General features: G+C 35.3%; 1 protein-coding gene and 1 pseudogene across 2 annotated transcripts; both read right to left on the bottom strand.

The window, feature by feature from the left end:
• Window positions 1-299: 299 nt before the first annotated feature.
• LOC143591412 (F-box/LRR-repeat protein 25-like) lies at window positions 300-2425 on the bottom strand. Its single transcript, XM_077071622.1, has 4 exons — window positions 2414-2425; window positions 1465-2343; window positions 1313-1378; window positions 300-368 (listed from the first exon to the last, which is right to left on the bottom strand). The coding sequence occupies exons 1-4, from the start codon at window positions 2423-2425 to the stop codon at window positions 300-302; spliced, it is 1026 nt and encodes a 341-aa protein (XP_076927737.1).
• A 2001-nt stretch (window positions 2426-4426) lies between these two features.
• LOC143591403 (cellulose synthase A catalytic subunit 8 [UDP-forming]-like) lies at window positions 4427-9372 on the bottom strand (annotated as a pseudogene). The gene is made up of 11 exons (XR_013145662.1): window positions 9158-9372; window positions 8146-8228; window positions 7843-7894; window positions 7608-7752; window positions 7250-7521; window positions 6812-7157; window positions 6256-6733; window positions 5947-6184; window positions 5678-5876; window positions 5233-5586; window positions 4427-5108 (listed from the first exon to the last, which is right to left on the bottom strand). The product of XR_013145662.1 is annotated as a cellulose synthase A catalytic subunit 8 [UDP-forming]-like (transcript).
• Window positions 9373-12355: the final 2983 nt, after the last annotated feature.

Here is a 12355-nt window from a genome sequence, read left to right as displayed (position 1 = left end):
TAAGTAAACCGTCTGATTATAAACAATCTAATTATCATGCGTAAACTTTAGCTGATTTAAAAAGATATCTAACTGATTTACGAACACACGCTGATTTATAAAAATAACCATATTATCATGCTAAAACCTTAATTTTCATGTTTGAGTAATTCATAATTCAACTTCTAAAATAACTGATTATGCAAGAAAATGAAAAATATGCAGGCATGGTGTAGCCACAAAACACAACAGTATGTTAACCATAAGTCCATACACATCCATAACTGTAGGTTCAAACCTAAGATTAATATTAATCAAGGTTATGAAGCATGATCAGATTCACCATCCTCCGCGCCACCACTAGTAGTAGCATCAACTTGCTCTTGTAACTGAAAGCACCACACAATTCAATGTTTCACGCGTAATCAATGAATATATCAAATACAATTTAGCTACATATATTGTACAAGAAGAAAAACATATCATATACCAAAGAATTCGAATCACATATTACATGTTCAAATCTCGAATGGTGTCGGATGACATGTCTAGCTTTCTTGCCTCACTAGAACCACCCAATTGACCCATTCGTTAGTAAACTGGTAAAAATATAACCTTTAATGTTCGGTAATTTGTTCTTTGCATACCAAAATGTATCTTTTTTCCCTAATCATGACAATCCAAATCCTAACCGGGTCAAACTTTTCCCATTAAACAATCAAATGATTTAGTTGCAACTTTTATAATAATCCAGATTCCAGAGGCAAATACATGAATATATGGGGTGGACCAAAAGTAGGGGTGACAATCTTGACCCAAACCCTTTCAAATGGGTCAATTAGAGTTGTTTTAAAAATTAAATGAGTTGGTTTGGGTAGAAGGTTTATACTAAATGGGTTAAAATGAGTTATTTGAAATTCCATCCTTTTATTTTCGGGTCAAAATGGGTCGACAAGTTCAAAGAAATGGGTCGATGCGGTTAGCGTCCTAAGGAAATGTGACAGATTTCGGATCGGAACGGGTTTTCCTACAAGACAGGTTTCGGCACGAAACGGATTTCAGATTGGAACGGGTTCGGTTCAGGTTTCAAGCCAACACGAGTTTTCACCCGTGAAGGATTGGGTTTTTGTTTCTTTTGTTTCTTTTTGTTCGATTCCGGACTCATTTTTGTCCGTTTTTCAGTTTTGTTTTTGTTCGGTTTGAATTCCTTTAGCTTCGTTTTGATTGATTTTTTCAATTTCGATTGATTTGGTCCGGTTTTACAATTTGTCAACGGTTAGCCTTTTTGTGTGGTTAATCAAACATGAATTAAAAGTGCCATTAATCAACTAACCTCATCACCGATGACCTTCAAGTTTGATGGATAGATGAAGCCCTTAGCTTTCAAACGACTTAGAACCTACAAACGAAAAACTCAAAAACATAACAACTTTCAACATTATATTCATACAAAGACACCACATATTGTTAGAAAAATAATTTTACCTTAAAACATTTCCTCCCAATTTTGATCTCTTTAGCGTGGCGAAGGTGGAGGCTTAATCCTTTAAGCGTCTCTTCTTGCAAGGTTGTATCATCATGAACCTCGTGCGAGGAATAATCTAACCCAGCTTCAACTAAAGAAGACACGTCCAGCAACAAAAGGTTCCGTAACCAGAACTCGCCTTTAATAGTTAGTGACAAAATATTCGGAGCATTGATTTCAATAACATCACCGGAGGCCATGCATCTAGCAAACACAAGCTTCTTAACACTCTTCGACGTAATATCAATCCGCTTGCTTCCATGCAAGTTGCAACTGTGCAACACCAAAGTTTCCAATACAGGAGTCCCAGACAATATATTCTCAACCAAATCATGATCAAACTTCACACACGAAAGACGTAAACACCTAAGGCTTTTCCAACTAATCGCCCCTGCGGGGTTAAACGCAAAGCCTTGCAATGTGAGATTTGTAAAACATGAACTGATGAAAAACAAGTCGTCAAGTGGGAACTTGGTTCTACGTTCGAGACTCCATAACGACAAACTAAGGTCTTCGACGTTACAAGTTAAAGCATAACGAATCCAGATATTGATATGAGATTGAATACCAGCAACGTAGGTGGTATAGAGTGTGAACTTGTTGAGCTTGAACTGGGGGCGTTGAGTTAAGGTTTTGTCTACGAAAGAAACGAAAACGGGGTTTAGAGGGTGCATACGAGGATTTAGGAATCTGAGATTAGGAACCGAGTGCCAGACATGTTTCCAACGTTTGGAGAGTGTGCTTGTTCTAATGGCGTGTTTTGTGTCGGGTAAATGAGAGAGGACTCGTACAAGTAAGCAATCGGGTAAGCAGCTGATACGATCTTCGGCAGCTTCTTCCTCCAAGATTTATTTCTATGGCGGCAACAGAGCTCACGTCAGAAGATGGTTTATGTTTCTTGGCATATACCTCACACCTCATTGGTAGTATAAGCTATAAGTTTAGGGTCAGGGCCGGCTCCGAAAAGACGAAAAAATTTTTGGGCCAAAGACAGATTTTTTTTGGGCCTTAAGTAAAAGAAACATTTTGTTGGGTTTAAACAATTTAATTATAAATGGGCTTATTTGAATATGATTTAAGTTGTGTAAAAACTTTTGTATAAAAATAAGCTTAAAATTGTCTCAAATAAGACTAAACCCACCCAACCTTTTGGTTAGATGTCATACCCCATTACTATTAGACCAAACTAGTGGTTATATAATTGTGTTGAAACATTGATTATACACATGTTTGGTGATAAAAATACATATAACTTTTTTTTTTGAAAAAAAAAATTTCCGGGCCTATCGTGGTGTCGGGCCTGTGGCCGTCGACTACCGAACTGAACCGGACGAGATCTTGTCCATGTTCGTCCATTAAACTTTTGTCGGAAAAACGACGGTTCACGAACACTCGTGTCCGTGTCCGTTCATTAAGGAATTGAGTTTGTCCGTTGACATTAGGTCTAATAGTGTTCATTTGTGTTCGTTTACAATATTAACGGACTGACACGAACGAACATGAACAAGCTCAATCCCTTAATGAACAAACACGGACACGAGTTTTCATACGGTAAAGTAGGGATGAGCGTGGGACAATACATGTATTCGTACCCGTACCTATACCCGATTGTACTGGTACCAAAAATCAATAAAAACACATACCAATACTCGTACCAAATTTTTCGGTATGGTACAGGTACGGGTACGAGTATCTCGATACAGTACCCGTTTTTGTACCACTTCGCCTTTTTATTTCCAAATCTTCGACGATCTTGAAACCGGTACCGGTATGAGTAACAAACAACCTGAATTAGTCTGGGTATCGGTACTTACATAGGTACGTGATGGGTACCAAATTAGTACAGGTACCAAATTGGCCGTCGATTTTATGATAAGATACTATTGAATAACCCTAATTCAGTCACCGACTTTAAGTGATTTGTTTGCTGGTTCGAGTCTTGAATGTTATATTCAAGGCCGGCCCATAGGGGTGGCGGGGTGGTCGACGGCCACAGGCCCGACACCCCGTTAGGCCCAAAATTTTTTTTTTTATAAAAAAATATTTTTATTAAAAATAATATGTATATCTAATGTTTAAACTTAATTACATGACCACAAGCTTGGTCTAGTGGCAAATGGGTATTACTCTCAACCAAAAGGTCATGTGTTCAAGTCTCATTTGAGACATGTTTAATCATATTTTATACAAAAAAATTTTGCACAACCCAAATTATAACTAAGTTAACCTATATAAAAATTTAATTGTTTAAACCAACAACATACTCATTTTTAATTAAGGCCCTAAAAATTTTCGCCTTCGGCCCAAAATTTTTTTTGCTTTCTTGGAGCCGGGCCTAGTTATATTATTTAATTTTGAAGAAACTTTTAGTACTTGTTCAATAATATCATTGTTGGAGAATTTATTTTATATATTAAATATGAAGAATCTCAATTAAACCAACAACATACTCATTTTTAATTAAGGCCCTAAATAAAAATGTACTTGTATCGTACTTCAACAAAAATGAGTACCAATACCTGTACCGAATAGGCTAAATCAGTACGGGTATAGGTACGTGTAGGGTTACGGTTACGGTACAAGTACGAGTACGGGTATTTAGGACAAAATGCTCATCCCTACGGTAGAGTGTTTATGAACCGTCCATTTGTCCGACAAAAATTTAACGGACGAACACGAACAAGGTGTTGTCGAGTTCGGTTCGTTTTGACAGCTCTGTATAAAATATAAACCTAACTTTCTTGTTTTTTCTTTTTATTTAATTTCTTGATTTTATAATGTTCTACCATCATATTTTTCCTTGATAAAACACTTTCTTCATTATATGATCTTTAGTAGTTAGTTACTGGTTTATCTAGCTTAAGGAAAAAACATTAACCATCTAATACAAATATACAATCAATACAAAGTTTGATCCATCACTTTAAGCACCAATTATGCTGAAATCCATTTATATAATCAACTTACAAAAAACACATACATTAACAGAAACAAACATTTCAAAAATTACAGTTTGCACTCAACAATCAATTGCAATGCATCCTTGCGTAAGACTCGAATCGCCTTTACTAACGAACGGATCAATCTTCACCCACACAAGCGAGAACACAGACGCCAACAACACTGACCACAATACAACGATAGTAGGAGTCCGGTTCTGTCGTCCCATCAAACCTTTCAAAAACGGGTACAAATGAAGAATCACCCAAAATGCAAAAAACACCTTCCCAAACAGCGGACCCCAAGCCTCGTACCCTTTGTTTAGCGCATCCGAAAACCCTGCCACGACGCCTACTAAGTTCAGCACCAGAAGGGTGGTCGGTGGGATCAAAACCGTGGTCCATTTGATCATATAAAGCTCCCCAAACTCTGCATCATCTGCTGCCTTGGCTGTAACTGTGAAATTGGTGTCGACACCAGCTAACATTTTCAGGAATCCTTGGAAAACCGCAAACAGATGAGCAGACACACCACCGATCACCCAAAACTGCTCGTTTCTCCAGAGCTCTTCGATACTGACACCGCTCCATCGGATTTCAAGAACACTTGTTGTAATAATTGACAAAAATAGCCCCAGAAACCAAACTGCTGCTAAGTTGGAAAGCTGCATTAAAGCAAAAACATATCATTTACTTTCAGAATAATAATAATAATAATAATAATAATAATAATAATAATTGTCATTTGTTAGTTGCAATAACAACAACAGTAATAATAATAATAATTACCGTGGGGATGATGAATTTTCCGGTTAAAAGACAAATAGCAGGCAGTGTGCAGTATGCAACAAGAGGGAGAGATGTGAACGGGTAAACAATGGTGTTAATATACGCGAGTCTTTGAAGTAACTTAAGGCGACCGCCACCCCATCCATACCATAACGGGCAATGCCGACTCAAAAAGATCTCAACCGATCCAAGGGCCCACCGCAGAACCTGGTGCAGCCGATCTGATAGATTGATAGGAGCCGAACCTTTGAATGCTGGTCTTACTGGCATGCAGTATATCGATCTCCATCCTCTGCAATGCATCTTGAATCCCGTTAAGATATCCTCAGTAACCGATCCATATATCCACCCAATCTGGTATACATTGCAAACAAATTTCAATCAAGAGTGATTAATAACATAAAAAGTTGATCAGATCATAAGAGTTATATATATTATATATTACCTCTTTACCCCATGCGGTTTTCTCTTCATATCCACAACTAATGACATGAATTGCTTCATTGATCATAGTTGCAGGTTTGCTGACTCGGCTAATCCTCCGTTTTCCATTAACGTAGACTCGATAAACACATACGACATTCCAAATGTTTTCTCAAAGCTCATTTGTGATATAAGCAACGAACGTTCATAATCGTCATAACCTGAAAACATACAAAATATGTAAATGCGGTTTCATTTTATAACTAAAAAACAGTCTAGTAAAACACTTACTTTCAATCTCTTTAAGGTTAAAAATAGCAGCATTTAGATCATCCCGTCTGGCGTCACGTTTAAACTCTTCAAGATCTTTCTTGGGCTTCTTGGGCCCACAACAACAAGAAGACGAAGACGGGGTTGGTAATGTAGGTAACGACTGAGGCCCGTAACCGTATAAAGCTTGTCTATAAAACATACAACCCGTTCCTACATAAACCGGTCCTTGAATCCCGTCTAATCCTTTCATGTTAACCTAAAACCAACAAAAGCCAGAGTTTTTATATTTTGAACAATAATAAACATGTAGTGAAATATAAAACTTACATCAAAGAATACAGTGTTCCGGTTAGCATATCTGTCACTCCTGTCTATACCATCAAACCTTTGCGGGAACTGAATATAACACACGTCACGACCGACTTGTGGGTCCATCATGAAACACATCCCCTCTCTAACTGCCTTACTATTATTCACATAGTGATCACAATCCAGATTAAGAATATATGGCGCGTTTGTCAGAACCGCAGACACTCTCACTAAAGCATTTTCTGCACCGGCTTTCTTATGGTGCTGATATCCGGGCCTCTTTTCTCTAGACACATAAACTAACCGAGGAAGCTCGTTTCCTTCAATGTCGTGGGCCCCACTGTGTCCTAGAAACACCTGGATCATACCAGGGTGGTCTCTCGGGTTGTTACCGGGCCACGGTGTTCCATCTTGCATAGTCCATCCTTCTTCGGGCGTTTTTTGAGCTTTTGCTACTAACGCATTGACCCCGCACTTTATATTCTTCATAGTCTCTCTGAAATTATAAAAAGTTAATATTTTTATGCCAAACAATATTAAGTCTTGGTGTTTTATAACTTGTTTCGAAGCTTACTTTCATTGCTCGACGTTCCTTAACGAACGACGGCTGCACTTTATCCTTTAAGTAGTCTATCTTCTGCGAGAAGTAAAATTCTGGAGCGCGCGGTTCGATCGCGAACTTTTTACAAAACGGGACCCACTTTCTTGCGAACTCGGCTGTTTCAACTAACGATTCAAATGTAAGCATTGCAGCACCATCATCCGAAACGTAACATGAAACTTTTTCAACCGGATAATCAACAGCCAGGATTGAAAGTACAGTGTTCGCGGTAATTAGAGGTGGTTCTTTTAACGGGTCAACTGTACTCACAAAGAAGTCAACTGGTGCAAGTTCTGAAGGCTCACCCTCTCTTTCAAACCTATGGTGTTTAAAGAAAGTAAGTAACTGGATATTATTTGAATGTCATACTATTAAATATTACTCCGTAAATACTAATATACTATTTATTACCTTGCAGATAACTCATCTGTGAATGTGATTCTGTTAATAGGATACCATTTTGGAAACTGATCTAGTACCCAAGAAATAGCAAACCAGATTTCACAAATAACAGAAGTTAACCATAAACCGTAAGAGCTTTCAACTGGATTCGTGATTCGGTAATGAAAAAAGAGTCCAAAATGATTAACCGAACGATAATGACAATTCTGTAGGGTGTGATTTGGCTCTTTGGAATTGGGATTATTTGTGAAAGTGGCTGCACTCCATTTGGATCTGCAGACCTGCAAAAACAGTTATTCATTTCTCAGTATTTTTTTATAAAAGTTACATCTTTTAATTATTTTTCAACTAATTGTCATATACTTACTGCTGCTTTTCTTCGATATGTTGATCTATGGGAACTTGAACTTCTTTGGCGACCTTACCACCGCCTTTTTTCTTCTTGTTCTTCTTATCTTTCCAACTTTCAACACGGTTTTTCCATATCGGGTTCCCACCTTCATCAATCATATCTTCATAAACGGATACAAAACACGAAAAATTTATTAGCATGTCGTATTTATTAATTTATTTGATTACAAATCAAGATTCGGTGTACTCACCACTGTCCACAGTTGACACAGTGCTTATATTTCTTGCATGGAGTCCAGCATCCTTTAACAAATAAGATGCAAGATCAAGTCATCAACATAAAACACTCAAGTTTCGTTAAACATGATTGAATCATTGTGTTTGTTAGTTTATCAGTTGATTACTTACCGGGTTGGATAATAAAAACGATATAATTCATATTACACGGGCAAAATAATGAAATAAATATTCAGTTTATAAAAATGCTTTATGAACAAACTTAACTTTAAAAAAAAAAAAAAACTTTTTATAGCAGTATAAATATAGATATATACCTGACTGTTACCAAGGTGATCAGCCATAGTAGTATTTAGGGTTGCAGGCTCCTTTTCTACCACACCACCCTTTATCAAGCTCACTATGAAATCACATAATATCATATAATATCAGTAAATGATGCGAGGGTACATGCACCAATCAGCCGGTATCCCGATGATTGAGTGCTATGTGCTTTATGTCCACGGCTTGATGCAAAACTACTATCGAGCCGGGGGTCTCACCGGAAGCAGCCTCTTTATCCCTATGGGGTGGAGGTAAGGCTGTCTACATCTTACCCTCCTCAGACCCTACCATAGCTTTGCTATTGGTGGGATATACTGAGTACGATGATGATGATGATCGGTAAATGATGATTCTTTAAAGATTTTATTTAATTATATTTTTACAATAAATCAGAAAAAAGGGGATAATTCAGTATTAGAGGTACAAAAGAGCCGAGCCGCTCGCGAGCTACTCGATCTCGAATCGATATATAGCTCAAACGAGCTGAACTTCAAATAAAACTCGTTTGGTTATCAAGCGTGTGCCTTGTGTATTTTTAAGTTTTTCATCTTTTGGACTTTTATCACTGCCCATTCGAGCTTAGGCTCGTTTAATTTTTTTTTTCAAAATATGTAAAAGTAAATAAAAACGTAGTAGTAGTAATAATAATAATAATAATAATAATTAATAAACAAGCCGAGCTTCAAAAAGCAACTCACGATCCGAGCTTAAACTTAAGAAAAAGAACTCGAAACGAGCTTGAACTCTCGTATGTCAAAACAAACCAATCTCGAGCCTTGTCAAGCTCAGGCTCGGCTCGTTTACGAGAATGGTTTGTAATAGTAAATTAGTAATACCATCACAATATGTAAAAATAAACTAAAACATATATGAATTCATTAATAACAAATAAACGAGCTGCGCTCGAGCTTGTAAAAACAACTCACGAGCCGAACTTTAAAAAACGAGCTCGAAGTCAGCTCGTTTACACGAACCAGTCAGTATGTAAGAGTAAATTAGTAATACCATCATAAGGAGTGCCACATTGAATACAAGCAGTATGACCCTCATTGATCTCATACTCCAAACACGCCTTACAAATCGGGAAATTACATTCATGGCAGCCCACAAACACTCCATTTCCATCCGAAGCAAACCCGACTTGCTCCCCACACGTGTTACAAACCGGCGTCTCGGGCTGCATCATTTTTTTTAATTCCCAACTGATGGGTTTGAGCCCAAATGTTGATGTGGGTAGTCTTTATATGGGATATGGAAACCATAGAATTAGAATAATAAAAGGGTTGGTGTGTATTGGAGTAATAGTGAAAATGAAGGGTTGGTGGTGTGGAGGTTGGGATGTTGGTGTCTGAAGCAAAGGGTATATTGTTTTCATGGTGTTGAGATTTCAAACTAATTTTTGCGGGAATGTGAAGCAATGCGGTTGGAGTGTATATGTTTGTTGGTGACTGGTTAATGTACAAGTTTTTATGTGGAAGGTACAAGTATATTTGTCAAATAATAATAAAGTTATTTATGATTCTAACTAGCTTTTGAACCCATGTATTACACGGGATTTATCAAATAATTAAAATAAATAAGGTCGTTATTTCAATTGTGATTCTCAAAATACTTATGAATTAATTTAATGTACAAAGTAAAACTTATGAATTATATTTTTTTTTCAATTCATGACTTATGAAATGTATCTTTTCCATATTTCACATAGTGTACTAAGCATGATGAAAAATATGAACTTATTGTAATTTCTCATGTAACAATATTTAAAAGATAATAACTAATGCGTATAGACAATAATCTAGATCATAATGTCATTAAACAATATAAATACATGCCTAAATATATAAATTCTACAACGCCGAAAAAAACCACCAACCCAATAATTGATTCTATTTAGCATCAATTGTTTTTAAATGTGATTATAAATGAGACATTTACAAACCTTTAAACAATGAAGAGTTAAGTGCCACTATTCGTTTATTTTTTGTTAAAAAAAGTGGATTGGTTCGATTTTTTTTGCTAAAAAAGTGGCCCGGTTAATTTATTTTGTTTAAAAAAGAGGTTCAGTTTGTTTGTTTTTTAAGTAGTTCGGTTCGTTTATTTTTGTTAAAAAAATAGTTCGGTATGTTTATTTTTGTTTAAAAAGTTGTTCGGTTTGTTTCTTTTTGTTAAAAAAAGTGGTTCGGTTTGTTTTTTTTTTAAGTTGTTTGGCTCATTTATTTGACCAAAGGTTATGTAAATGAGAGAAAAAATGATTATTTTATTCCTAATGGAAAAAACAAAAAAAATTACGAAAAGTACTAAATAGCATGAATTTCGAAGCGTTAGGTGTTTATTTGCAAGAAATTAAAAAAAGATACTAAAGTTGCATAGTTTGTCAAAACCCGGGTATGAAAAGGCACTTAACTCAATAATGAAAAAAATCCACACTATGTTTAACCCAGCTGACAAAAATGATTTTGACCCATGACCCATGGATATCTAGAATGAATGAGATGAGAGATTAGAAATTAGGAGAAATGTAGACTTGACACCTAAGTTCAACATTTTCTTTTATTAGTATTGTAAGATTTGTTAAGTTTCTGATTTGCCAGAAAGACTTGTAATTATTTTATAAGCAAATGAATATAAAATTATAAATAATGGAATTTAGAGTTTTAAACAAACTTACCCAATAAAGTGCTAGTCATAACAAATATATTGGACCATTGGTAGAGTCTTGCGAGCGAATGAGTGCGGCAAACTGACTCTAAGAAAAAGAAAGAGAGAGGATGTTTCCGTTAAAATATTTGACTTAAAAATGAACTTTTTTTTTTCTTTTGAGGATATGCACCTAAAAGAGTCGGGACAAACAATCATAAAGAAACATAAAGAAGTGTATTGCAACTATAGCTCGTTCGTCAGTATTAAAGCACTTCCCTAGCACATTCAATAAGTCCATTTTGTTTTATATTTTGACATTTTGTGCCGGTGCCTAACGATGCCCAAAAGGATTACATGTCAATATCTAATGCCATGCCCATTTTGGTTATAAACTTTTTATATGCTTCTTTTTATAATTTTTTCCGCTTAACATGCATAGTAATTTTCTCTTAAATAAATCATGGGTCACTGTGTTTTAAATGGACGATTACATGCAATGAATTTTAATTCTGATAAAATGACTAATGCAACAATTTTTTAAAATGACAACTTATATACTCTCTAACTTCTAAAGTTAAATTACAACTTTTAACAACTATTAGACTTAAACTCTTATCATTTGAAAAACCAAAACTTTATCTGATACAAAATCATTTGATAAAGAAAGAGGCATTTAATAAAGTATCAAGAATTATATGTTAATGCATTTAATTCTCAATAACTTATCTCTTCCAATAGTTTTTTTTAATAGCTAAATATTATCATACACTATGGGGATTTAACCTTTGACTATCAAATTCACACCCACATCATCTTACCACTCAATCAAAATGGGAATGACGATCTCGTCCAATAGCTGAAAATCATTGGGCACTCACCATTTTCTTAAACTTTTTACTTAGGAAAAACTACCATTTTTGGAAATTTGGAATTCCATGAAAAATCCAATCGTGGGTGAAGATTTCACCGACAAGTCAATGATATATATTAACTACAAATAACCAAAATCCATTTCACCACGAATCACCGATATTATTTTCGCCCTAAACCCCATCAACAATGGAGTTTTAATTGATTGAGAATCGACATATTACCCTAGATGAGCAATGGAATTTCACCTATTAATGCTGATGACTTTTCATCAGCAGAGCACTGGCTATCTCTCAATGACGGGAAGCAGTCGGTTTTTTAATAAAAAAATGTATATAAAAGTATTTACAAAATTCATTATAATATATAAATTAATTATAATATGAATAATATTCAAAATATTTTCATAAAACAACAATGCATCTAGCTAGGAAACATTTATTAAAATTAAAGACGATTAACTGATTTATTAAAATTTCAACAGTATAACGATTATAAATCGGACATTTTCATCACCCATTTAGACAATTTTAATTTTATGAACAGTGACAACTAATTAAGTAATTATTTAAAAGCATACTTACGCTAGTATCATTATAATATTATTACATTATATACACCTGAAAAGCACAACAACAAAGCCATAAATCATAAAAATCCGCCTCTAGAAATAATCCATATTATTCACAA

This window comes from Bidens hawaiensis, unplaced genomic scaffold (assembly GCF_021521415.1).
Source record: "Bidens hawaiensis isolate Kalapana, Puna unplaced genomic scaffold, B.hawaiensis_p1.1 tig00039622_1, whole genome shotgun sequence".
Lineage (NCBI taxonomy): Eukaryota > Viridiplantae > Streptophyta > Magnoliopsida > Asterales > Asteraceae > Bidens > Bidens hawaiensis.
This window is presented reverse-complemented; position numbering and strand designations above follow the sequence as displayed.